At 42.4% G+C, this 27,666-nt stretch overlaps 1 protein-coding gene across 1 annotated transcript; it reads left to right on the top strand.

Annotated features, from left to right (window-relative positions):
* The first annotated feature begins 488 nt into the window (after positions 1 to 488).
* On the top strand, positions 489 to 25,695 carry etnk2 (ethanolamine kinase 2). The gene is made up of 9 exons (XM_038279723.1): positions 489 to 869; positions 13,443 to 13,580; positions 13,660 to 13,781; positions 13,890 to 14,030; positions 21,930 to 22,072; positions 23,384 to 23,467; positions 23,542 to 23,702; positions 23,778 to 23,851; positions 24,780 to 25,695. Exons 1-9 carry the CDS (start codon positions 723 to 725, stop codon positions 24,850 to 24,852), a joined length of 1,083 nt encoding a protein of 360 aa, XP_038135651.1. The 5' UTR covers positions 489 to 722; the 3' UTR covers positions 24,853 to 25,695.
* The last annotated feature ends 1,971 nt before the right edge of the window (positions 25,696 to 27,666 follow it).

Below are 27,666 nucleotides of genomic sequence, written 5' to 3'. Positions count from 1 at the left end.
AGTGGCACCGACAGTTTTTAGTTTATAAACCTAAATATAATTGTTAACTAGGCTTATTAAATTTTTAACTTTTCAATTAGCTTTTTCCCCCTTTTTTTCTGACTTTTAACCTTTTTTCTTCACCTTTGAACTTTTTAATGAACTGTTTACTTTTTTCTTCACTTTTTAACTTTTTTTCCAACTTAATTTCCACTAGGTAATATATTCAAGGGCTCATCTAATTGGTCAAATGCTAAAATCAGATGTGCAGCCATGTAGCAGGATCTTTGCTGAATGGCTGGATATAGATCTTGTGCTTCTAGACCTCGCTGAGGGATGGGGGGGCTCCATTTGAAAGGCCAGGGATCTGAAACGCTAACTTGGTCTATAAAGGGTGCAGTTTAACGCTATTCGGGTAAACTCGGTCAAATTCGGGGGAAATGGGCGTGGCTAAGCCTCGTGCGTCGCAGTCGATGGTTACAATCGGATGATCCCTCGGTGGGCGGAGCCTCAGATGAGGAAATGGTGCTGTTGGCTGGCCGCCTCCGCGCCCGGTGTCACCCGGTCCTCCTCTAATCCATTCCCTCTGCCTTCAGCCCCGCTTAGAGCAGCGGTTCACAGCAGCAGCCTCCGGTCCTTCTGGAAATCCTCCAGCTGCTCAGCGCCTTCTAACGCAGCTACTCTTCTGCGGTCCGCTTGGTGGAGACATCTGGAGATTAAGGTTGGAGAGAAAGACGCGCAGGATGGAAACGCAGATCCATGTTCCTGCCGGTTCTCCGGTTATCAGGAAGATCCCGCTGTTCGTGGATGAACGCAACGTGATGGAGGGAGCGATGGAGCTGCTCAGAGAGCTGAGGCCGGCATGGCAGCCCCACAGCGTCAGAACCAAGGTAACGGCATAGCTAGCATGCTAACTGATGCTAGGCTAGGCTAAGATTGATAGCTCAGGAGCATCACCGGCGAAATGCAACCATGGGGCGGCTATGGCAGGCCGGTTTGACATTCATTAGCTTGACTGGATATATATTCCACAGTCTCAAATGCATTTCTTCTTATCTGAAATATAAGTTTAGGAGATCTGAAAATCAGAATGTGTATTTAAATAAGACTAATGCCATTCCAGATATCTGAAAGTAACGACCCAAAACATATGAATGGGGAAAGGTGACGTCATTTTTCCTAGTAAGAATTACATTTCAGATAAGAGGAATACTATTAAAGATATCTGAAATACAAACAAATATATCAAAACAGCCACTTAATATTGGTAAATATTTATAGATATGTGAAATGTAGATCTTACTAGTACACATTTGATTCCAGAGTACTTAAAATTGAATTTCTAGTGGTTGAAATGTAATTAGTGATATCTAGAATATAATTCTGACTAAAAGTATTGTAATTGGGACTAGTTAGAATGTTGACTAGGTAGAATGCTTTAGCGCTATCTATAATAGAAATGTGACTAGGTAGAATGCTTTAGTGCTATCTATAATAGAAATGTGACTAGGTAGAATGCTTTAGTGCTATCTATAATAGAAATGTGACTAGGTAGAATGCTTTAGTGCTATCTATAATAGAAATGTGACTAGGTAGAATGCTTTAGTGCTATCTATAATAGAAATGTGACTAGGTAGAATGCTTTAGTGCTATCTATAATAGAAATGTGACTAGGTAGAATGCTTTAGCGCTATCTATAATAGAAATGTGACTAGGTAGAATGCTTTAGTGCTATCTATAATAGAAATGTGACTAGGTAGAATGCTTTAGTGCTATCTATAATAGAAATGTGACTAGGTAGAATGCTTTAGTGCTATCTATAATAGAAATGTGACTAGGTAGAATGCTTTAGTGCTATCTATCTACAATAGAAATGTGACTAGGTAGAATGCTTTAGTGCTATCTATAATAGAAATGTGACTAGGTAGAATGCTTTAGTGCTATCTATAATAGAAATGTGACTAGGTAGAATGCTTTAGTGCTATCTATAATAGAAATGTGACTAGGTAGAATGCTTTAGTGCTATCTATAATAGAAATGTGACTAGGTAGAATGCTTTAGTGCTATCTATAATAGAAATGTGACTAGGTAGAATGCTTTAGTGCTATCTATAATAGAAATGTGACTAGGTAGAATGCTTTAGTGCTATCTATAATAGAAATGTGACTAGGTAGAATGCTTTAGTGCTATCTATAATAGAAATGTGACTAGGTAGAATGCTTTAGTGCTATCTATAATAGAAATGGGACTAGGTAGAATGCTTTAGTGCTATCTATAATAGAAATGGGACTAGGTAGAATGCTTTAGGGCTATCTATAATAGAAATGGGACTAGGTAGAATGCTGTAGTGCTATCTATAATAGAAATGGGACTAGGTAGAATGCTTTAGTGCTATCTATATCAAAAATGGGACTAGGTAGAATGCTTTAGTGCTATCTATAATAGAAATGGGACTAGGTAGAATTCTTTAGTGCTATCTATACTAGAAATGTGACTAGGTAGAATGCTTTAGTGCTATCTATAATAGAAATAGGACTAGGTAGAATGCTTTAGTGCTATCTATAATAGAAATGGGACTAGGTAGAATGCTTTAGTGCTATCTATAATAGAAATAGGACTAGGTAGAATGCTTTAGTGCTATCTATAATAGAAATGGGACTAGGTAGAATGCTTTAGTGCTATCTATACTAGAAATGTGACTAGGTAGAATTCTTTAGTGCTATCTATACTAGAAATGTGACTAGGTAGAATGCTTTAGTGCTATCTATAATAGAAATGGGACTAGGTAGAATTCTTTAGTGCTATCTATACTAGAAATGTGACTAGGTAGAATGCTTTAGTGCTATCTATAATAGAAATGGGACTAGGTAGAATTCTTTAGTGCTATCTATACTAGAAATGTGACTAGGTAGAATGCTTTAGTGCTATCTATAATAGAAATGGGACTAGGTAGAATTCTTTAGTGCTATCTATACTAGAAATGTGACTAGGTAGAATGCTTTAGTGCTATCTATAATAGAAATAGGACTAGGTAGAATGCTTTAGTGCTATCTATAATAGAAATGGGACTAGGTAGAATGCTTTAGTGCTATCTATAATAGAAATGGGACTAGGTAGAATGCTTTAGTGCTATCTATAATAGAAATGGGACTAGGTAGAATGCTGTAGTGCTATCTATAATAGAAATGGGACTAGGTAGAATGCTTTAGTGCTATCTATAATAGAAATGTGGCTGGGTAGAATGCTGTAGTGCTATCTATAATAGAAATGGGACTAGGTAGAATGCTTTAGTGCTATCTATAACAGAAATGGGACTAGGTAGAATGCTTTAGTGCTATCTATAATAGAAATGTGACCAGGTAGAATGCTTTAGTGCTATCTATCTATAATAGAAATGGGACTAGGTAGAATGCTTTAGTGCTATCTATATCAGAAATGGGACTAGGTAGAATGCTTTAGTGCTATCTATAATAGAAATGTGGCTGGGTAGAATGCTGTAGTGCTATCTATAATAGAAATGGGACTAGGTAGAATGCTTTAGTGCTATCTATAACAGAAATGGGACTAGGTAGAATGCTTTAGTGCTATCTATAATAGAAATGTGACCAGGTAGAATGCTTTAGTGCTATCTATCTATAATAGAAATGGGACTAGGTAGAATGCTTTAGTGCTATCTATAATAGAAATGGGACTAGGTAGAATGCTTTAGTGCTATCTATAATAGAAATTGGACTAGGTAGAATGCTGTAGTGCTATCTATACTAGAAATGTGACTAGGTAGAATGCTGTAGTGCTATCTATAATAGAAATAGGACTAGGTAGAATGCTTTAGTGCTATCTATAATAGAAATGGGACTAGGTAGAATTCTTTAGTGCTATCTATAATAGAAATGTGACTAGGTAGAATGCTGTAGTGCTATCTATACTAGAAATGTGACTAGGTAGAATGCTGTAGTGCTATCTATAATAGAAATAGGACTAGGTAGAATGCTTTAGTGCTATCTATAATAGAAATGGGACTAGGTAGAATGCTTTAGTGCTATCTATAATAGAAATGGGACTAGGTAGAATGCTTTAGTGCTATCTATAATAGAAATGGGACTAGGTAGAATGCTTTAGTGCTATCTATAATAGAAATGGGACTAGGTAGAATGCTTTAGTGCTATCTATAATAGAAATGGGACTAGGTAGAATGCTTTAGTGCTATCTATAATAGAAATGGGACTAGGTAGAATGCTTTAGTGCTATCTATAATAGAAATGTGACTAGGTAGAATGCTTTAGTGCTATCTATAATAGAAATAGGACTAGGTAGAATGCTTTAGTGCTATCTATAATAGAAATGGGACTAGGTAGAATGCTTTAGTGCTATCTATAATAGAAATGGGACTAGGTAGAATGCTTTAGGGCTATCTATAATAGAAATAGGACTAGGTAGAATGCTTTAGTGCTATCTATAATAGAAATGGGACTAGGTAGAATGCTTTAGTGGTATCTATAATAGAAATGGGACTAGGTAGAATGCTTTAGTGCTATCTATAATAGAAATGGGACTAGGTAGAATGCTTTAGTGCTATCTATAATAGAAATGGGACTAGGTAGAATGCTTTAGTGCTATCTATAATAGAAATGGGACTAGGTAGAATGCTTTAGTGCTATCTATAATAGAAATGGGACTAGGTAGAATGCTTTAGTGCTATCTATAATAGAAATGGGACTAGGTAGAATGCTTTAGTGCTATCTATAATAGAAATGGGACTAGGTAGAATGCTGTAGTGCTATCTATAATAGAAATGGGACTAGGTAGAATGCTTTAGTGCTATCTATAATAGAAATGGGACTAGGTAGAATGCTGTAGTGCTATCTATAATAGAAATGGGACTAGGTAGAATGCTGTAGTGCTATCTATAATAGAAATGGGACTAGGTAGAATGCTTTAGTGCTATCTATAATAGAAATGGGACTAGGTAGAATGCTTTAGTGCTATCTATAATAGAAATGGGACTAGGTAGAATGCTTTAGTGCTATCTATAATAGAAATGGGACTAGGTAGAATGCTTTAGTGCTATCTATAATAGAAATGGGACTAGGTAGAATGCTTTAGTGCTATCTATAATAGAAATGGGACTAGGTAGAATGCTTTAGTGCTATCTATAATAGAAATGGGACTAGGTAGAATGCTTTAGTGCTATCTATAATAGAAATGGGACTAGGTAGAATGCCTAGATATCTGTAGTTATATTCATTTTTGATATCTGCAATAGTAATTATGACTAGCAGTAACTCTATTATAGAGATCTGAAATTAGAATTCATCCTCGTCAGAGTTCAGTTTTAGATGGGAAGAATTTTATTTTAGATGAACATGAATGGGAAATGTGAAGTCATTTGTACCAGTAAGAATTACATTTTAGATATCTGAAATCTCTATTTCGACTAGGAAGAAATGTATTTGAGACATCTGGAAGATATATTCAGTCAAGCTAATAATTGTCAAAAGAGCCACTTAAACTTCATAAAGATTTCTAGGTATTTGAAAGTTTATTCTTACTATTACAGTTATATTTTTGGCAGTCTGAAATTTAAATTTTTCTCGCAAAAATGTAATTTAGGATATCTATACGTACATTTCTGGTTAGTAGGAATGTAGTTTTGACCAGGAAGAATCTTATTTTGGAGATCAACAAGTGGAACGATAGAGAGGACAGCACTTCTAATAAATGTCAAAACGGCCTGCCATACTGGGTTGGTTAGACGCTCTTCTCATTCATTAATCATAGTGGCTCAGGTGTCTCATTTAGTTTCACATTTCTGGGAGCTGAAAATGAAATAAACAAAATATTCTTATTTAGTCACATGAATTGAGACTAAATCTGTTAATTAGTTTATTAAAGATCTTTTATTAATACCCTTTTAAATCTGAACTCTGCAGCTTTGTTAACCAATACAATTGATGGTGTTAAAAAGTAAAATTAGTTCTGCTAAAATATATCAAAAAGCAGCAAATGTAATTTTTATTTACTCACCTCTACCTTTGGCACATTTATGCCATTCTTCTATGTGAATTGGTCAGAGTGGATGTAAAATATGAACTTTGATCATTTTTAGGACGTTTTACAGATTAATTAGAGCTTAATTAGATCTAACTATGGGTCATAATAACAGTCTATCTTTATTTAAACCCTCTGATCAGTTTCATTTACAGAAGATTTGATTCCTGCTGAAAAGCAGCATCTGACCTCTGATAACCTTTAGTCACCATGACGACGATGTGTTTTCTATTCAGTTTATTTCTATAGCTCCAATTCACATCATGTCATCTCAGCTCACTTTCCAGTTCACCAGATCATCCAGTCAGATTGATTCAAAGTTTTCTATCTAAGGAAAACCAGCTGATTGCATCGACTCATTGACTCTTCAGCAATCCCTCACACTAAGCATGCTTGTAGCGACAGTGGAGAGGAAAAACTCCCTTTGAACAGGAAGAAACCTCCAGCAGAACCAGGCTCAGTGTGAGCGGCCATCTGCCTGCTAACTCCCTTTTTAACTATGGGCCATAATAACAGCCCATCTTTAATTGATCAGTTAGAAGATTTTATTCCTGTTTTGGTTTCTAACCTCTGTAAATGATTGGGTTAGTGAGTATGAGATATAATGGGGTAGTAATTACTGAACTTCTGGTCTAATTTATAAGATGTTTCCTGTTAAACAAAAGAAAATTGATCATATTAAAGCTACAGGTGTTAAATTCTGCTGGTTTATATGTCTCCAGGTTTCAGGGTTTGATTGCTTCACAGTACAGCTACGGCTACGTTTGGGGAAATACTAGATTAGATAGTCGCTTATTTCATTTGTTAACTTTAGTTAGATGTTCAAAAAGTCTTGATTAAATGTAGCATTTTAACGATCATTGTCTCGTCTTCATATGGTGAAAAATGAACCGTGGTTTGGTGAATTAAAGACATTGGTTTTATTATAATTGGTGTCGTCTCTAAGTTGGTCAGCTCAGATTGTAGCTGGGAACAAAATAAATGACGAAAATAAGGTGATTTTACCTAACCTACCTCCAGCTGGAGGAAATCAGTGTTGGTCTGGAGTAGTTGATGTCTGTCGGTTAGCTGTGGTGAAGCCTGGAGTCGCCAAGCGTGACGGTAGAACCGTGCTGGACGCCATGGCAGCAGACTCAAACGGATGCTGTTGAACAGTTTAAACTGACGGCTGATGAAGAAGTGGCAAAGAAAAAACAGACGCTTAAATGCAACTTTAGCTACAAGGTTTTTTTTTTTTTTTTTACAAATTTATGCACCATTAACTCACTATATAACATCGTAAGAACTAGTTACAGTCAAGCACTGATTAAAAACAAGCAAAAATGTGTGCTTTGCTTTTCTATTCATTGGCTGCGTTCAAACTTTCTATTGTTTTTTTCTCTGAGATTTTTTCAGTATTATATGAAAAGGTCGAGTCGCATGGAAACGTTTTCCAATCTGATCTGGGCCCCAATCGGATGTAGTGTTAAAGGAGAAGTCCGGTCAGCCAGGAATAACCAATGGATCATTATTTATACCTAAAACTAACATGTTTGTGTTCAATTAATGAATTTAGCCTTAATCAGTCAAAAAATAATAGTGATAATTTTCATGGCGATCATTGAGTCTGGGAGCGGCCATTTTAGCCCAAATATAGTAGCCCCTCCCTCCTGCCATCTTCCAGCAGTGACGTCACGGTGCGGTAAGCCTAGCGCCATTCTCCCCGCTTTACAAGCAATAGCAATGGGAACTACTAGACACATCTGCAATCAACAACAATTATTGAAGATTTCCAGAGGACTTCACCATTGAAATTCACCAGAGCTATAGTGAAACTGACAATGCCCACGTGCATGGCAGCTGGATGCTGGAATACATCGGGTAAAAGTGAAAAAAAGAGTTATTCCACCTTTCTGATTCCTGATCCTCCACGGACGGGTTGGTCGTTGGATCGCCAACTTGAAGAGGGAGGATTTGCCATCGAACTTCTGGCCAGAGAAAAAACCCGTAATATGTAGCCAACATTTGGAAGAAGAATGTTTTCAAGATGACTTGGATAATAGCGCGTTGTGACAAACACCAGATACAGCACTGGGACTTGATCAACAGCCGATACCGCACCGTGACGTCACTAACCAGTAGGTGGCAGTAGTGTTCTTTGACAAACATGGATGCCTCCAGTAAAGCACATTCACATGGAAATTACTCTGAATTAAAAACACTGATCATTTATTGAACAGGATGGAAGAATTTCACATTTTAAGGACTTTCAGAAGATTGGATTCTGAATATTTAGCAATTTTTCCTTTAAAAAATAGAGTCCTACTTGAAATAAAAAAAAAAAAAAAAAGAAAAGTGCCATCTAGAAATAAAACTCTCAAAAAGGAAGAATTTGTGATTTTCTCTGTTTTTGTTATTTCAAATTATTATTTTTTCCTAAATTACTGTAACTTTCGCTCCATTCCCAGGAAGCTGTTAGCTCCTTCTTCTTTTTGGTTCATCGTAGCTTTTTAATGGTGTGTTGCTGTTTTTCATCCATCATGGCGGATAGAAGCCATTAGGACTCAGGCTGGACGCCATGAGGCCAAGTTGTTCCGTAGGATGAGTCTCGGGTCAAAGTTCGAGTTTCTAACAGATGAACCTCCATCAGTACATCAGGTTGTTTCTGAAAGTTCTTTAAAATGACTCTGAAAATGAAACTGAAACATTCTGATATTAGAACATTTTATTCATACTGCTGAGTACTTCAATACTTTAACTTCAGTACATTATTGAGTGAGTAACTTTTACTTGTACTTGAGTTAGATTTAACTTTAAGTATCAATACTTTAAGTCAAGTTCTACTATTGAGTACTTGTTCACCGCTGGATCCTGGTGTAATGGTGAACCTCCTTGATTTGAGCGTTAAAGAAGAAGTGAGTTGTCCTAGTGAGCTCAGCTCTGCCTGCAGATAACATTTACAGCTCCTTTCAAACACAGCTGGCATGTTTACCTAACGTTAGCTTATCTCTCCCTCCATCTGATGCCACGCCCGCTCACACTGACCTCCACCTGGCTGCTGCTGCTGATGATGTCACACTGTTTACCTGGTGACAGGCAGAGCTCATCATATGCTGGTAAAGATTCGCCGTCATCCACAACATGGTGACATCCTGAGAGTTTAAAATAACGGCGCCTTGTTTTTGTTGTGGTAAAGGATTCATCCTTCATCTCAGAGGTTTCTGAGCTAACAGCAGGTTAGCACAGGGGTGGGCAAACTTTTTGACTTGCGCCCCAGAATGGGTTCTAAAATTTGACAGAAGGGCCGGGCCAGGAGCATTTGGACAAGCAATGTCATTTATTAAACCTGGGGATTGAAATGTATAAAAAAAACAGACAATTGAAGGTGCAAATTTAAAGAAATCAACATTTAGTGGAAAAAAAATCAATGGAATCACTTTCAACATTCAGAACATATTATTACCCAACGAAAGGAAGGGGTCTTTAAAATGAGAGCGATGTGCGGCATGTTAATTAAGCTACTGTACCGCTGCTGTGCATAAATGCGCAAGTTACCATTTTTTTCATAACACAGTAGAAAAACTCACATTTCAGTGGGAACAGTGTTGTTGTTCTCCTTTTTTTGCCAGTGCATTAAAGTCTGGAGTTAGTTTCGTTGTGGCAATTCTGCGCCTCCGACAGAAATAGTATAGGCAGGATGATAATCTGGATGAACTGACTGCAATTATTAAGTTTTCAGGTGGACTTTCTCACTTAAAAACATATTAAAACTACTTTATTCCCACTGATCACAGCAAATATAGCTGCAAGATTTAGATTATTTAGATGAAAAACACCTGCCAGCCGCCGCGGTGAAGAGGAGGAGACCCGCCCAGAGGCTGCTGTTGAATTAAGTTTTCAGGTAGAAAAATAGAGCGAGAGCAAAACTGAGTATGTTTGTGCTTTATTCATGTATTTATTACAAAGTATTAATCAAACCCCTCAAAGTCCTGATCCTCTGTTTCTGAATTAAACAGCTGCGCTAAATCAGACATGCCAATTTCCCCTTCTTCGCTGTCAGAGTCACTTTCCGTGCAGCGCGGCTCCTCAGAAATAATGCCTGCTTTTGCGAAAGCTTGAACAACAGAGCCAGCAGACACGTTAGTCCAAGCATCTACAATCCATCCGCAAACGGTGGCGTAACTTGCCCGGCGCTGCCTTCCACTTATCCTAAAACTGTGGTCTCTGTCTGTCATCCATCGCTCCCACGCCGCTCGCAGCCTTACTTTGAAAGACCTGTCGAGCGGTTGAAGTTCCTTTATCAGACCCCCGGGATAACGGCGAGCACAGCATCCATTTGATTCACCATGTTTTTCTCATCAGCTGTGAGATGAGCACGCATGGAGTCACAGATTAACAGCGATGGTGATGCGTGGAAAAAACCACCTGGTCTCCTCACATACACCTGCCTCAGCCACGCTTTCATCATCTCCTCATCCATCCAGCCTTTTTCATTTGCCTTAATATCATATGTCATCAGAGCGCTGTGTCTGTCTCGCTGTCAGCTCCCAGATCAGCTTCTCTGATTGGTTGATGCGGCGCTTCCAGCAGCAAAACTTCAATTTTTCCATCTCGAGCAGCAGCAGCGCGTTGGCGGCGCATCAAGCGCGTCAGATGCTTAAACGCTCCCGACACGCAGCGCCTGCTGCTCAAAACGCGCTGCGGGACCTTTTGCTGCGCCTATACACGCGTCAACCATTGACTTTGCATGTAAACTCACTGCTTCTGCGGCGCCTGCTGCATCCGGTTCACACCGATGTCGAGCGGTTGAATAACAGCAAGCACAGCATTAATTTGTTTCACCATGTTTTTCACATCAGCTGTGAGATGGGTACGCATGGAGTCACATATTAACAGCGATGGTGATGAGTGGAAAAAAAACACCTGGTCTCCTCACATTCACCTCCCTCAGCCACTCTTTCATCATCTCCTCAATGAGTAGAGGTGAGTATTGGCATGAGTGTTGCGATTCGATACATGTCGCGATACTTGGGTCACGATACGATATTATCACGATATTGCAGTATAACTATATATTGCCATATTTTCCCCAGCTATCAAAATCAAATGATGAGATAAAACAGCAAGTGCTGTATATTTTCATCAGAAAATATTGATTAGGTATTATTATCCATGTTGTTTGGGGTTTTCTTCCACTGTGACTGCCTCAAATACAGATTTGGTGCTGCACGCACAGTTAAAGGGCTCCACAGTGCTTTCTGCCAGAGTGGTGGTGCAGAGGTAGCCCATTTTCCCATCTATGTTTTATGTAACCTTTTTTTTTTTTTTTATCGATACTAAGAAGTGAAAGATCAATATTATATTGGGCAGCCGAATATCACGATATATCGCCAAAACGATTATTTCCCACACCCCTATCAATGAGGTGGTCTCAAAAGTCGCAGTTACAACACACATAGGGCGCACCGCACATTTTGAGGGGAAAAAAAGACGTTTATGTGCGCCTTATAGTCGTGAAAATACTGTAATTTGGACAAGATCGGCGGGCCGGATTAAAAAGCCTAACGGGCCGTAGTTTGCCCATGTCTGATCTAGACCTTAAAGAATTGATTCTTACCTGCTGGATCTGGACACTAGAACTCGGTTTGCGTAGCATTGATGCTAAAGACTGTGAGGTTTGCATATTTTTGCCGACGTTAATTTTAGATTTCCAGAACTTTTAACACAATAATCGATTAATACCTCAAACAACTTTGTTAAATTGATCAATTTAAGTCATTTATTCAGCTTTTATTTGCTTTTTGTTCTTCTAGAAGGTGTGTTCCATGTTTAAAATTGGGAAAACCAAATTTTTTTATAGCTCTGTTTACATTACCCTTAATGAAACCGTGCTGAGATCAGTCAAACCTGTGAAAGTTTGAATATTTGAGTGAAGTTTCCAGGGGAAAACCGGCCGTACCATTTCTGATATTTTTAGCAAAGGGAATCTAACGTAGATCCGCACGCTCTGCCAGCTGAACGCCTGCTGGCAGCCAGACCCTGCTGATGAAGCTTGATCATCCTAGCAGAGTTTTTCCCCACTGAGAGCTGAAACAGGAACCTGCCTGGTGATTAGGAGTTTCAGAACATGCTGCCACTTTGACTGCTTCTTAAAGATCAGAAATGTTGGCAGATTTTAGCTTTGCTGCATTTATTGTTGGAAAAAAAACATTTTTCTGAGCGATAACGTCCCTGATCCAAACTTTCCTTTCTTCCACCTGTAGGCACAGTTTATGCTGTCAGAGATCCCAGACATGGCTTGTTCTAGATGTCCACTAAGCTGATCAACCAGCGTCCATGAATTGATTGGTGACTGTTTGCTGAGTGGAAGGGATCAGCCTGACTGTGGATGCCTGTCCTCCGTCTGTGTGGGCAGGAATGTCAGATATGTGTGAGTGAGTGTCTGAGCTCACAGCGTCCTGGTTGTTATTTATTAGCCAGAGAGCAGCAGGTTAATAATGAGAACGCCAAAGGTTCCTTAGAGTCGTAGGGAAATTATATTTAAATGTCAAATCATTCTGGCTTAAACATGTATATAAATGTTCTCTTTATTACATTTGATAAATTTAAATAAGATTTCTGTTTAAAAAAAAAATCCTGTCTTAAAATCTGTTTTTTTTCCCCGTTATCTTCTGCAGGCCAGTTAGTTCTACGTCAGCCTGAACATCTAGATTCTGCCAATTATAGATCAACGGTCATCTGTCTTTTCTAGATGTTGGAGCTTGGCCTGTTTTCCAGTGTAGCCCTGTTTCTCTGACTGTGTCTAACTGGATGTGCTATCTTCATCCTCTGACATGGGAGCTGGCTCGGAGCTTGTCTGCCTGGCTGTGTGTTTCCTGGACGGGGCCGCCTGTGGAGCTGGTTGTCTTTTGTATCTATGCTTCTTTTTCTATGTCTGCTTCTGTCTCCTTGAACCCCAGTGGGCCTCAGCAGATGGCCGCTCACACTGAGCCTGTTTCTGCTGGAGGTTTCTTCCTGTTCAAAGGGAGTTTTTCCTCTCCACTGTCGCTACAAGCATGCTTAGTGTGAGGGATTGCTGAAGAGTCAATGAGTCGATGCAATCAGCTGGTTTTCCTTAGATAGAAAAACTTCCGTCCTCTCCGTCAGTCATCTAATGGAGGCCTGACTGATGAGAAAAGGAGCCATCTTGTCAGCTCATTGTTTGAATTTAACCAACTAAAGCTCAGCATCATCGTGTCTGGAGCGTCGCAGTGCTCAGTGTTTCTCATTATCATCCACGCGCGTCGGCTACCGTTCCTTCATCCTGTCTGTTGAACTGCTGCTAGTTTTCCTCACATGCCTGGAAAATGTCTAGAGCTGCTACCACAGATGGTGTGGTAGCAGCTCTACCATGTGTGAAACACTGGAGCTGTTAACCTCCTGTACGTCTCTTCCAGTCCTTCACTGACGGTACCACCAACAAGCTGGTGGGCTGCTATGTGGACGACAGTCCAGACGACGTGGTTCTGGTCCGAGTCTACGGGAACAAGACGGAGCTGATCGTGGACAGAGATAACGAGCTGAAAAGCTTTCAGGTAGGGATGACGCGTTGCTTCCTCCGCTGCATCCATCTGGTTTTTCTCTCCAGTCTTCCTCTGACCTTTGACCTTCCAGGTGCTCCACGCTAATGGCTGCGCTCCACTCCTCTACTGCACCTTTCAAAATGGAATCTGCTACGAGTTCATGCAGGGGGACGCTCTGGGGCCGCAGGATGTCAGGGACCCGACCCTGATCCGGTGAGGACCACAACATGGCCGCCATCTGCAACTCTTTTCTAGCTGATAAGTTGGAGATGAAACACGTCAGACGTGGTTTATTTCGACTAAAATCTGCTCTCCTCTCAGGTTAATAGCCAGGGAAATGGCTCGGATCCACGCCATCCACGCTCACAACGGCTGCATCCCCAAACCTAACCTCTGGATCAAGATGCGGCACTACTTCTCCCTGGTGGCCACCGAGTTCACCGACCAAGCCTCCAACCTCAGGTACGGTTCAGCTATCAGCATGCAAATGTTTCCTGAAGCGTCGTCTGATTTCTCTGTAAAATAAGTGATGGAAAAGGAGCAGCAGGTGGTGGAGAGGAGCCGTCTGCAGCTTTAGAGTTTATTTTCAAAAACCACTGATATTTACGCAATACCTTCTGATCATTCATGGTTTTTACTGGGTATTTATTGGCTTACTGGTTTGCTTTGGATGTTCCTTTGCTCTGAGCAGCTGACGGCACAAGTGAACGGATCTACCTGAGGTCGATCAGTCAGTCTAGTTAGCGAAGTGCTCGGTAAACCTCTCCGCTAAGAAACCAGGATGGCTTTGAAACGATCTAGGAAGCTCCAGAATGTTGCTGCTGGAAAAGTTTCCAAACCATCAACGATAAAAATGAGAGGTTTGAGAAAGGCTTTAGGGGCGTGTCCATCTCCTACTGACAGAATCAACGTCACGTCAGAGCAGAATAAACACACCCACACTGGGAATTCAATTCTATTCAGTTTATTTCTATAGCTCCAATTCACTTCATGTCATCTCAGGTCACTTTCCAGTTCACCAGATCATCCAGTCAGATTGATTCAAAGTTTTCTATCTAAGGAAAACCAGCTGATTGCATCGAATCATTGACTCTTCAGCAATCCCTCAGACTAAGCATGCTTGTGGCGACAGTGGAGAGGAAAAACTCCCTTTGAACAGGAAGAAACCTCCAGCAGAACCAGGCTCAGTGTGAGCGGCCATCTGCTGAGGCCGACTGGGGTTCAAGGAGAAAGAAGCAGACATAGAAAAAGAAGCATAGATACAAAAGGCAACTGTCAACCAGCTCCACAGGCGGCACCGTCCAGGAAACACACAGCCAGGCAGACGAGCTCCGAGCCAGCTCCCATATCAGAGGATGAAGAGAGCACATCCAGTTAGTCACAGTCAGAGAAACAGGACTACACTGAACCACCTTTGTTAAACAATATTGTAGAAAATGCAGCAAAGAAGACCTGATCTGAAGGAAAGGAAAGAGAAGGATGAGCGACAGGAGACCGATTAACCCTCCTCCATGTTGGAAGGTTAAGAGGTTAAGAAAAGGTTAAGAAAAGTTAGACGCTCCAGGAACATTTTAGCATAGATGTTTAGATTCAGCTTTTGGCTTTAGACTCAGATGTTTGGAAACTAAGGAACCGGAGGAAGATCATCTGCTGTCAAAGTTCTTCTCACAAACCAGCAGAAGGAAGATCAGCCTGATGTTCTTTCTACTCTCAGTCAGACCTTCATTATAGTTCTAGTAAAAACATTTCCTGATTAGTGTTTTAGCAGCTCCATGTTAGAACCCCGATGCTATGATAGGAAGTTTGTTTTCTTCTATCAATGGCCAGAAAAGCAACAAATAGATTCATAATGTCCTCAAAGAGCTCTGCCTTCCAACTACTGCACTCTGCACTCGTTACATCAGAAAGGGAGGTAGAGATGAGGGTGCTGGCCTGGAGGCCCTCCCACCTCAGAGAGGTTCACTGATCACAGCAGCAGAGTCCAGGAAACACGTTTTCTTTTTCAATCGTCTCCGATGGTTTCTGAAGTCGAAGAAGCTTCTGCAAACGGGGAGTATTTTAGAAAAGCCGACTGTGGGAACTAGAGCCCAAACAATTAATCAGATTAATCAGTTATTGAAACAATAATCAACTAATTTAGTAATGGATTAATCATTAAATGAAGTGTAGAGATACGGTGATGGCCAGGAACGGACTATGGACACAGAAACTGCTTACCCAAAACACACTAACTGGAGAGACATTGGAAGTTAAGTGTCATTGCGGAAAAATCTGCAAGAACTTAAGAGGGCTGAAGATCCATCAGAGCCGAACCGTCTGTGAAAAAGGGGGGGCACAGGTGCAGCGCACAGTGGTAACACTTGGTGAGACGCAGGAGAACTCTAGTCTGGACAAACCCCACAGTACTGGAGATCTCTTAGCACCTGAGTTACCTCAAGACCTCAGGAGGGACGAACCTCATTCCAACCCAGTGAGCCAACCACATCCTGCGAGGGAACGAATACAATGGCCCAAGATGAGTGATAACCAGGAATGGAACCAACTAGATCAAGACCTCGACAAGATTCTAGAAGCCACACTGGCTGGGACAGCCGAGCAGAAAGTTAACACTCTCACAACATTAACCTACAACTTGGCAAGGGAGCGGTTTGGAGTAGAGGAGAAGAAAGTGGGAAGTCAGTCTGTACAGCAGCCTAGCAGAAGGGAAAGAGAAATCAAGCGTATGAGGAGAGAAATCAAGTCACTCTCCAAACAATTCAAAAATGCCCCAACAGAGGAAAGGGAAGGCATCAAGGACCTAACAAGTCAAATCCGGGATCGTTTAAGCAGACTCAGAAGAGCAGAGAGCTTACGAAAGAAAAGGAGGGACAGAGAGAAGAAGCGGGCACAGTTCATTAAAGACCCTTTCCAATTCACTAGAGCACTTCTAGGTGAGGCAAAATCTGGAAAGCTGACCAGCCCGAGAGAGGAAGTGGAGGCATTCCTGGACGAGACCCACAGTGACAGCTTCAGGAATCAGAACCTGGAAGGTAACCCACCCATCAGCAGCGTAGAGGCCCCCAAAAAGGAACTCAATATCAATTAACCAACATGGAAAGAAGTCCAGGAGGTAGTGAAGAAGGCCAGATCAGGTTCTGCCCCCGGCCCAAGCGGCATACCCTATAAAGCATATAAAAAGTGCCCAATGCTTCTTCGGAGGATGTGGAGGTTGTTCCGAAGAATTTGGAGAAAGGGTACCATTCCATCGTGCTGGAAGAGGGCAGAAGGATTTTTCATACCAAAGGAAGAGAACTCCTTAACCATTGAGCAATTTCGAACAATATCACTGTTAAGCGTGGAAGGTAAAATCTTCTTCTCTGTATTGGCCAAGAGGATGACCTCTTATATGATCGAGAACAAGTATATCAACACAGCTATCCAGAAAGGCGGAATTCCAGGCTTTTCTGGTTGTCTGGAGCACACAGGTGTTCTCACTCAGATGATTCGTGAGGCCAAGTCCAGAAACGGCAACCTTACAGTAGTCTGGCTGGATTTGGCCAATGCCTATGGATCTATCCCTCATGCCTTAATCCATACAGCACTAGATCACTACCACATCCCTCAACACATCAAGGGAATGATCACCAGCTACTTCGGTGGAATCCAGGTGCGATTCAAGGCAGCCCATTTTACAACTCGTTGGCAGAGCCTAGAAAAGGGAATTGTGACTGGCTGCACAATCTCCCCAATCCTTTTTGTCATGGGAATGAATTTGCTGATAACAGCTGCAGCAAAGGAGGCAAAGGGCCCAAAGATGGAGTCAGGCATCCAACAACCTTCAATAAGGGGTTATATGGATGACCTTACAGTGACAACCAGAACCCATGTGGAGGCGAGATGGGTGCTAACAGCACTGGACCAAATGGCAACATGGGCTAGACTGAAGTTCAAGCCAAAGAAATCCAGAAGCATGGTGATCAGAAATGGGAAGGTGACCAACAAGTTTAGGCTGTATGTGCAAGAGGAAGTGATCCCGTCGGTGGAGGAAAACCCAATCAAGTGTCTCGGAAAGTGGTTTGACAACTCACTGGCCGACCGAAACAACATGGTCAATACAGAGAAGCAGACAGAGGAATGGTTGAGGAGTATCGAAAAGTCAGGACTTCCAGGGAAATTTAAAGCGTGGCTCTATCAACACGGGCTGCTGCCAAGGCTCACATGGTTACTGACTGTGTATGAAGCCCCAATGACAAGCGTGGAAGGGATGGAGAGGAAAGTCAATAAGTATCTCCGGAAGTGGCTGGGGATTCCTCCAAGCTTCACGTCAGTAGGCCTGTACATAAGATCAGGACAACTTCAACTTCCTCTGACATCCGTGGTGGAGGAGTTTAAAGTTGCCAAGTGCAGAGTCGTCATGACCTACAGAGACTCCCCCGATGACCAAGTCAGACAAGCAGGGATCGTCACGAGATCCGGCCGCAAGTGGGGAGCTGAGGCAACGGTCACACAGACGGAAAGCATGCTGAAGATCCGTGACATCATAGGGGCACCATGCACAGGAAGACAGGGTCTTGGAACATCCCATTTCCAACAGTGGAGCAAGGCAGGAACTAGGGAAAGAAAAGTGATGATTCAGGAGGAGGTTAGAAGTTTGGAGGAGGAAGGGCGAAGGTCAAAGGCTGTGGCACTATCTTCCCAAGGAGCCTGGACCAAGTGGGACCTCCCCAAGCGTAAGATCACTTGGGCAGAGCTTTGGAGGCTGGAGCCGTTTCGTATCTCCTTCTTGCTGCGATCAGTGTATGACACACTCCCGACCCCAGCAAATTTGCACAGGTGGGGGCTATCTGAGAGCCCCCTGTGCAAGCTCTGCGGGGAGAAAGGGACCATGGCGCATATCCTGTCTGGGTGTAAAATTGCACTTGCCCAAGGAAGATACAGGTGGCGCCATGACAAGGTGCTCATGACACTTGCCAACACCCTAGAGCAGGAGAGGAAGAAGAAACGGCAGAAACATCCAAAGGCAACATCAATCCAGTTCGTAAGGGAAGGGGAAAAGCCACCAACTGCAGTTACAGCAAAATCTAGTCTACTGCAAAAGGCCCAATCCTGGGAAATGAAGGTTGACCTGGGCGGAAGGTTGAAGTTCCCACAGTTTGTCCAGACATCCCTGAGGCCAGATGTGGTACTGTGGTCAGAAGAAGCGAAGAAGATCATGCTTATTGAACTGACTGTCCCATGGGAAGAGGGGTGTGAACAGGCCTTTGAAAGGAAAAGTGCAAAGTATCAAGACCTTCTGCATGAGTGCAGAGAGAAGGGATGGCAGTCATGGTTGTTCCCAGTCGAGGTCGGTTGTCGAGGGTTCCCGGCCCAGTCTGTATGGAGAATGTTCACAGCCATTGGATTGGGAGGGAGGGAAAGAAAGGTTGCAGCTCGCAGGATGGGGGAGGCAGCGGAAAAAGCCTCATGCTGGTTATGGAGTAGGAGGGAGGAGGTTAGCTGGAAGCCAGGAGGAGGAGATGGGCAGTGACTTGGCCACCACTGCCGACCCACCACCGGGAGGCTGTAGTGGTTCAGGGTCGAAACAGCCAGTGAACGGTGGATGCCACCTGATGACATTGATTCCTCCTGGCCAAGGCTACATTCACTCAGGGTGAATGAAAGAGAAGCATCTTCGGATGTATATGTATTACTAAAACCTGCCTTTAGCTGACAGAGCGACCCAATTAGAGCAGGAATTACACCAAAACACTGAACGTCTGACACGTACAGTTAGTTAACAGAACGTTGGAGCAGCAGAGGAGTAGAAACGGGACTGAAAGTATTTAACCAGCTATAAAAGCTTCATCCTTTAGTTCAGCTTCCAGATAGACCTCCCTCCCTACCTACCAGGGGGGGTCCATGTAGATCACTCTGAGGTTTGGTCCTGGTTAAACTACCCTGCTTCCTGAAAGCTTTCCAGCAGATGGATCAGGACTCTACAAAGTTTTAGCTATTTATTCTGACCAGAGAAAGTTAAAGTTAGCATGATGTTTGAAAATAAACACGATCAGAAGGAATTAAATTCTCTTTATGTCCCGTTTAAAAGAAATCTGGCTGATAAGGTCTTTATAGTCTGGATCATCAGTCACAACATGTCCTAACGTTTTATTTTATTACCATTTTTATTTGCTCATGGTTTTTCACTTTGAACAAAATGCATAACATTTACATAAGTTCTCTGATAACTTATCTCGGCACTAAGTGTCTGATTGGAAGTTATCTGTTCGTCCACGTTGGCGTCAAACATGTGGAGACGTGTTTTTACAGCTCAGTCACTCTGGTTTTGATCTGTGAAACAATTCTGTGAACAAAAATAACCAAAAAGTGGGTTTGATCTTCCAGAAAATGTCTTCTTTTCTGTTGAATCTGTTTTCAGGGACTGAATCTGTGGATGATTATTTGGTAATGGATGGTGATGAAGCTTTTTTTTTCATTTCATAGATATCAATGAGGATTATCAGAGTAACGTGATGAATATAAATACGTGGCAGTCTTCAGATTTTTAGGTGTAAAATATTTTTAATAATTTCATTTGTCAAAAAGGGACAAATTGCTCAAAGACTCAGGATGTGAAGCTCTTTCTGCGCTGCATGAGCTGATGAGGCGGCCTGCAGGATGTGATGGACGTGAAGCTAACAGGAGTCTTATGTAATGCAGCAGGAACAGCTGAGCGGATCAGATGTTTGCTGAGCTCCTCCCACTGAGCAGCTCCCTTTCTGTTCCCCCTGAGGCGCTGTGTGCAGGACAAGTTTCCCACTGGTGGGAAGCCTTCCTCTATGCTGTGGAAAGATGGCTTTAGAAAACATCACCCTTAGTGTGAGTGGAGGTCTGGTCGATCCAGCGTGTTTGAAGCACAGAGTTTGAAGTCCAGCCTTGCTTCCTGTTTCTTTTATTTCCCCCCCACCTGTAGACCTGACCTGGATTAGGCTCCATAAGCCCATTAGACTCAGCAGAGGGGTCTCTGCTCGGCATCCTGACCAACACAGAGGTTTAACTCTGCTCCACACATGGCCTGAAGCTCCTTTGGTTTGGGTTGGAAAGTGGCAGCTGGCCTGAACGTGAAAGTTTCTACAGGTCATTAAAAATCAGTAAATTATATAGTTTTAAATTAAGGCCTTAATTGGCATTAAAATTCACCGTGGCATTTAAAATGCTTTATTTAAAAAAAAAGTTTCTAAAAACTATTTTGTCAGATATATTATATTGCGATATATTTGAGTGGAACTGCTCCCATTTGATTCTAAAGCTTTGTGTTCGGTAAAGAAGATCAAGGTGAAGAAAAGCTACAGAATATGGAAAACATGGCTGCAGCCTGTCGATGGTAAAGATGAGCCCTGGCTGCTAACGCTAGCCCTGGGTTCTTATTGATGGCATTAAAAACATTTCTAAGAGCATTTATAAGCATTCAATTAGAGTTAGTCCTTCCTGAATCAACCCTGAGATCACCTTGGTAACACAGAAAGGACAGAGGTCAGAATCTGTTAGTTCAATCTCTAACGTTCTGCTCTCTCTGCTTTTTCTCATAGTAGCTTCATCTGGTCTGTTCCTGTTTGGCTGTGACTCCATCCTGGAGAGAAATATCAGCTGTGCTGCTGCCATCAACACCTTTGTTTCTAGATGTTGGAGCTTGGTCTGTTTTCCAGTGTAGTCCTGTTTCTCTGACTGTGACTAACTGGATGTGCTCTCTTCATCCTCTGACATGGGAGCTGGCTCGGAGCTCGTCTGCCTGGCTGTGTGTTTCCTGGACGGGGCCGCCTGTGGAGCTGGTTGACAGTTGCCTTTTCTATCTATGCTTCTTTTTCTATGTCTGCTTCTGTCTCCTTGAACCCCAGTCGGCCTCAGCAGATGGCCGCTCACACTGAGCCTGGTTCTGCTGGAGGTTTCTTCCTGTTCAAAGGGAGTTTTTCCTCTCCACTGTCGCTACAAGCATGCTTAGTGTGAGGGATTGCTGAAGAGTCAATGAGTCGATGCAATCAGCTGGTTTTCCTTACATAGAAAACTTTGAATCAATCTGACTGGATGATCTGGTTGATGTGGATCTATAAAGTGACCTGAGATGACATGATGTGAATTGGAGCTATAGAAATGAAGTGAATAGAATGCATACAGCTGCAAGCGATAGATGAAAGCAATAAGGACTCTTCAAAGCGAGCAGCAGTTAGTAACGGACTCTGCTGCAGCTGGGTTCCACCCACAGGACTGAAGCCCAGCTGAGCTTCAGCCTCTTGTTCCCACCGCTTCTCGGCTCTCAGAGTTTCGCGCCGCACTGCTCTGAAAACAAGATGTTTCTCTCACTGATACGTGCGGTGACCTTTCCTCCGTTTCTCCTCCTTCTCTGCTCAGGATCCAGCAGGAGGTTCCCAGCAAGGCGGTGCTGGAGCAGGAGATGGTGTGGATGAAGGAACATCTCTCCATGCTGGGTTCCCCCGTGGTGCTCTGCCACAACGACCTGCTCTGCAAGAACATTATACATAACAGCAAAGAGGGTAGGTGACCCTCCTTCCCCTCACCTCGCCACGCAGGCTGCTGTATGCTAAACACTCAAAGGGAAATAAAACTACTGAAGTTTTAAAGTATGGTTCGTTGAAAGATGATTATTGGTTGTTTTCTGTTGCTGGTTTCCCGCCCATTTGATGACATCACAGTAGAGCTGCGGCTGCATGATGTCATTTCTGTGTAATCAGGGAGGCTGTACATTATTAACGAGCATTAGGATGAAGTTATTAAAGGAAAAGTCCGTTCATCATATTCCTAGAACTAATACGTTCACAGATTTAATCAATTTAGCGTTAATCGCAAAAAAAATATATATATATATTTTTCATCACGATCACTGAGTCTGGCAGATGTGGGAAAAAAAAGACATTAGGGGGTGAAGAAGCTTTAAAACTTCTAGGCAGGATTTAATGGAATCTTCTATGTAAATGGAATCAACAAAACAACCAAAAAAGTATTTTAAAATTCTTTATTTTCTCTTTAAATATAACTTTTAGGTTTGGCCTAACAAATAAAAACTAATGTTCTATTAAATAAATGGTTGAATAGTTTTACCGTACAGACTGGACCAGAAGGGACCTCCTGGAGGAAACGGTGATAGCCGATCGTTTTCCAGGACGGAGAGGAACTGATGCTCAGAGACCAGAGAATCACTCACATGTCACCAAATTTTCAAATATTTATAAGATACTTTAAAGCTTAAAAGCTTAATTCTGGATGATTTAAGTGTTTTAAAGCATGGGGAGGGGTTAAGATAAAAACTACCGTCATAAAGTGATGTTTTATCTTCAGACTGACTGAATGTCTGAGGGATTAAATTATTGATCTTATCCAGTAATGATTCAGACACCAGGCAGCAATGAAAATGTTTTGGTTTTTTAATGCATTTCATCTTAATTCAGGAGTTCCACGGGTCGTTAAAATCTTTAAGTCATTAAGTTATTATTTTTTAAATGAAGGCCTTGATTGGCATTAAAATTCATTAAATGTGATTATTCCTGGCATTTAAAATGCTTTAATTTTAAAGAATAAGTTTGTAGAAAACTATTTCATCAGATCTATCAGATCTAACTGGCTTGGTGTGTTTGCGTGAAACTGCTTCCGATTGATCGTAAAGCCTTTTATTCCGAAAAGAAGCTCGAGGCGGAGAAACAGCTGGAGAACAGGAAAATGCTAATTTCAAAAAAAGTGGCTGGAAAAACGAGGATTTTTAAAATAATTTCTAAAAACATTTAAAATTCAGGGTTTATTTTTTCTCCTTCTTGTTTAATGACTGAAAAAAGACTGTTGTGGTCTTTCAGGTCACGTTCGCTTCATAGACTACGAATATTCCAGCTACAACTATCAGGCCTTCGACATCGGAAACCACTTCAACGAGTTTGCAGGTGAGTGATTTGTTTGTAATGTGGTTTAAGGCTTTAGGATTATTGCCCAGCTGTTGGCGTCTGTGTGCGATCAGGCATGGCTGAGCTGGACTACGGCCTCTACCCCAGCCAGGAGATGCAGATGGACTGGCTGAAGGAGTACCTGCAGGCGTACAAGCTGTTCACCAAGAAGACGGAGGAGGTCAGCCAGCGGGAGCTGGAGACGCTCTACGTTCAGGTCAACAAGTTTGCTCTGGTGAGAACAAACCGCCTCTTTCCCCCCCAGATTAACGCGCCGTCACCATCTGATGTCTCATGTTTCTCCCTGAAGGCTTCTCACTTCTTCTGGGGCTTCTGGGCTCTGATCCAGGCCAAATACTCCTCCATCCACTTCGACTTCCTTGGGTACGTTCTAATGGTTTTAAATAAACATGTTATGTGGCTGAAAATGACAGAGTGTAGCTTTAAGTTTCCCAGTTTCACCGTATTATGAATCCTACAGAAGAGGATTAGGGCCACTAGGAAATAAATGAAAAAGTTCAATATTTTTTTTTAATATGGGAAAGAGATTTCTCTCTATATTCTATAAATATTGGAATGATTCCCTCCATCCTACTGATGCTGCAGCTGATCAACCTGAACGCTGATTAGTTTATTCAGTAGAAACAGCATGAAGGGAAACCTGGATCTCCATGAACAGCCCAGGTGTGGCGACATGCTGCCACCTAAAGGTCTGAAGTGAGAAAGTCAGTGATAGAAAGAAAGGCCTGTTTTTATAAAGACACTCAGTCATTCACTCACACACTGATGGTGGGGAGCTACGTTATAGCCACGGCTGCCCTGCGGATCACTGACAGGCTGCCGTACGCCGGCGCCACCATCTGACCACCATGAGGGTGAAGATGGCCGCTCACACTGAGCCTGGTTCTGCTGGAGGTTTCTTCCTGTTCAAAGGGAGTTTTTCCTCTCCACTGTCACTACAAGCATGCTTAGTGTGAGGGATTGCTGAAGAGTCAATGAGTCGATGCAATCAGCTGGTTTTCCTTAGATAGAAAACTTTGAATCAATCTGACTGGATGATCTGGTTGATGTGGATCTATAAAGTGACCTGAGATGACATGATGTGAATTGGAGCTGTAGAAATAAACTGAATAGAACTGAAAGCCAGAGCTTGAACTGAATACTCCTCCATGTGACGCCACGTCAGGCCGGTTATGGCGCTGCAGCTGTAACAGTAGGTAGTTTGTTAGAAGGTGTTTTATGATGGACTGACCTTCAGCTCCTCTGATTGGATCGTTTCGCCGCCATAACTGAGCATCTTTGTCTCTTCCAGGTACGCCGTGCTGCGCTTCAACCAGTACTTCAAGATCAAACCTTCAGTGATGGCTCTTCAGATCCCCGAGTGAGAGGAGGTCAGGGCTGTGGCGGCTGAAGGCCCGGAGACGTTCCGCCACCCAGCCGCCGCCGCCGCCGTACCCCCGCTCTGTCCGTCTGCCGGGCCGCCTTCCTTCATAAAAGCGTGATTACTCCTATTCCTGCAAACGTACCTGGACTCGCCCGGCACCTGCAGCTCGCTATGATCCCATTGGTTCAGGCTCAGCAGGGGTCACTGACTCCACCCCTCCATGAAGCGGGGCGGCAGAGACAGACTTTAGCTTTAGGAGCGTTTGGCCAAGAATTCCCTACATGTGAACCATCCCGTCACCGTAGCAACCTGTGAGGAGGAGGAGGAGCTAAATGTTTGGTCTAGTTTTTATGGCGGGCCTCTTCACCCCCTCAGGGTAACGCCTCCTGCTTCTGTTTCACTCTGATCTCCTTTCAGCTTCCTGTATTCAGACAAACATGGCGTCGCTGTCGGCGAGCAGCGTGTTTGAGCCTCTGATTGCTGAAAAACATCCCAGGAAAGTTATTTGCTTCTGATCTCTGACTTTTTTTTTCCTCTTCTTCTAAATCTAAACGCTTATCAGTCAGACTTAAAATCAGACGGTTTCACCTTCTTGTCTTATTGAATGGTTTTGAAGCCGTAAACCTGAAGCTTTAGTTCTTATTTCACTGAATGATCCAGTTCCCTGTGGAGCCACCGGGGGCGCCAGTGAGCAGCTGGCGTCACATTACAGTCAGTTAAATAATGGAGCAGACATGCTAACGGATGCTAATGCCTTTCATCCATGCAGCAGCTGATGTTGCTGCTTCCTCTCCACCATCCAGCTGAAGCGTTTAAACCACAGCGACACGTTTGGGAGCAGAGAAGCACTGGAGGCTAAATGATAAAATAACTGTTTAAATGCACAATCACGGTTCAACTTGAAGGAAAAGGCCCTTTGCACTGTAGAAGCACTAACAGACCCTCACCTGCTGACGCACCTTTATAGAGCAAACATGGCTGCAGAGGCGTTTCCACTGAGAACGGCGCGTCTCCTTAACCTGAATTAGTTTGCTGTATTTGGATCCACGGAGGTTCAGAGGAAGTTTCTTTCCCAGCGTCGGTGTCTGCAGGCGGTTTGCGTAACATTCCCTCCTCTTAGAGCAGCAGCTCTGCTTCTAAAGCTCTTTATTTATTGAGTGACTCTAACCTTTTTCTATTGTTTCTCTAATGACATCTAAATAGTTCAGGCTTCAGCTTCATTGAGTTGCTGTTTATTTAAGGTTGCTTTGTTTCAGCGTGTGAATGTACTAATGTTGTTCTAGTTTGCTGTTCTTTACTTTTTGTAAAGGAGGTTTTCTTTCCTGGGACTTTGTAAATGTGACGGAGGATGTAAATACTGTAAGAAATACTGTGAAAAGTTTCCTGTACAGTCATTCTCCGCAGCCTGCAGAAGTAAAAAGAATAATTTAACAGTTGCCAGTAAAATATTTCAATTAAAGACTAAAGTGATTTTAAAAGGTTTGGGTGTCTGTTTGTGTTTGCCGACCTGCTTCCTGTGCAGCTGATGATGACAGATGGCTCAGAGCCGACCACCAGTTGTTTATCGCAGATGGCTTGTGCAGACATGGGAAGAACCTGGAGAGTGAGATGGGTCATCCCAGCTGCACCATTGCTGGGGAGAATGAAGACCCAGTAACCCCATTCTGCTGCCCGCTGTGCGTCTGGACGCCATGGCCCGCCAAAGGTCATGGATGAAGAAAAGGATGGAAGGTACCAGGATGCAAAGGGACCCTAAAGCCTAAAATGGGATTTCCACCTGTTTCACCAGCAGCTACTCCTCCAGGTTCCATAGAGAATAATACGACGGAGTGTCAGGGCCACACTAGAGATTTTTTATTCCTTCTATTACGAGAATAAAGTTTTATTTTATATCATCTCTTCCAAGAATCTCTTTCTTCCCTAAAGTGAGGAATGTGGAGCATCATGTGAAGTTCTACTTTAGCATCGGTTTGACAAATCAGGAAATCTTTTAGCAGCAGCATCAAACTGGGCAGGATGTCAAAGTGGACTCTGGTTGCTGATTGGTGGAGCTGGTCGGACGTCATCTGCTGGGCGGAGCTTTTAGCTTTCTTTCTGAAACGGATTGTTGAATGATGACTTTATTCTCGAAATAGAAATAAATCTCTATCTAAACACAGGAAGACTTGTTCATAAACACACTGCAGCTGATCTGTAACCCGCTCACTCAGAAATACTTGCAGTAAAACTTCTTCTATTGCATTTATGGCTCGTTTGTTCTTCATTCCACCTCATCAGAAAACCTTGGTAACTGCTCTCAGCATGTTTTTGACCTGAAGCAACAAAACATTGGGGGGGGTGAGGTGAGTGATATGTTATAAGGCCCAAGATCCCAAAAACTAGGGTGAAATATCCCCCCCCCCAATAAAGAAACATGCCATAGAGGGTTAATGAGGCACCGTTAGCTGGACTCTACCACTGATCTCTATTTATTCACTGGATTGCTGATTGAAGTACAGCCACCGGCCGCCATATTGGTACTCCCTAGTCAGACCGGTCAGAATGTAAACAATCGGTGCGCTACAGCATCGAACAACCATGATGTTCTCATTTTCAGGGACTGAAGACTTTTAAAATAAAGATAAATTCATCAGTTTGACACAGACTGGCTGTTTCATAGCATCAGTAGATTAACTTTAACTTAGAATTTAAAAAAATAGGCCCATCACATTGCAGAGTCATTATGAAGTCTATTAATCATGTAATATAACATATTATACAAATCCATCATAAAATGAATGTGTCAATGGAGCAGAATAATACTGATGAGCCAAGA

The sequence above is a fragment of the Cyprinodon tularosa genome, unplaced genomic scaffold (assembly GCF_016077235.1).
Source record: "Cyprinodon tularosa strain WSP-4 unplaced genomic scaffold, ASM1607723v1 ctg152, whole genome shotgun sequence".
NCBI lineage: Eukaryota > Metazoa > Chordata > Actinopteri > Cyprinodontiformes > Cyprinodontidae > Cyprinodon > Cyprinodon tularosa.
This window is presented reverse-complemented; position numbering and strand designations above follow the sequence as displayed.

What these genes read in the sequence shown, in the direction of transcription:
- etnk2 (XM_038279723.1), top strand. Translation starts at nt 723, where the DNA reads ATGGAAACGCAGATCCATGTTCCTGCCGGTTCTCCGGTTATCAGGAAG. An exon ending in CCCACAGCGTCAGAACCAAG is followed by an intron (nt 870 to 13,442) that starts GTAACGGCATAG and finishes CGTCTCTTCCAG; the next exon opens with TCCTTCACTGACGGTACCAC. An exon ending in GACCAAGCCTCCAACCTCAG is followed by an intron (nt 14,031 to 21,929) that starts GTACGGTTCAGC and finishes TTCTCTGCTCAG; the next exon opens with GATCCAGCAGGAGGTTCCCA.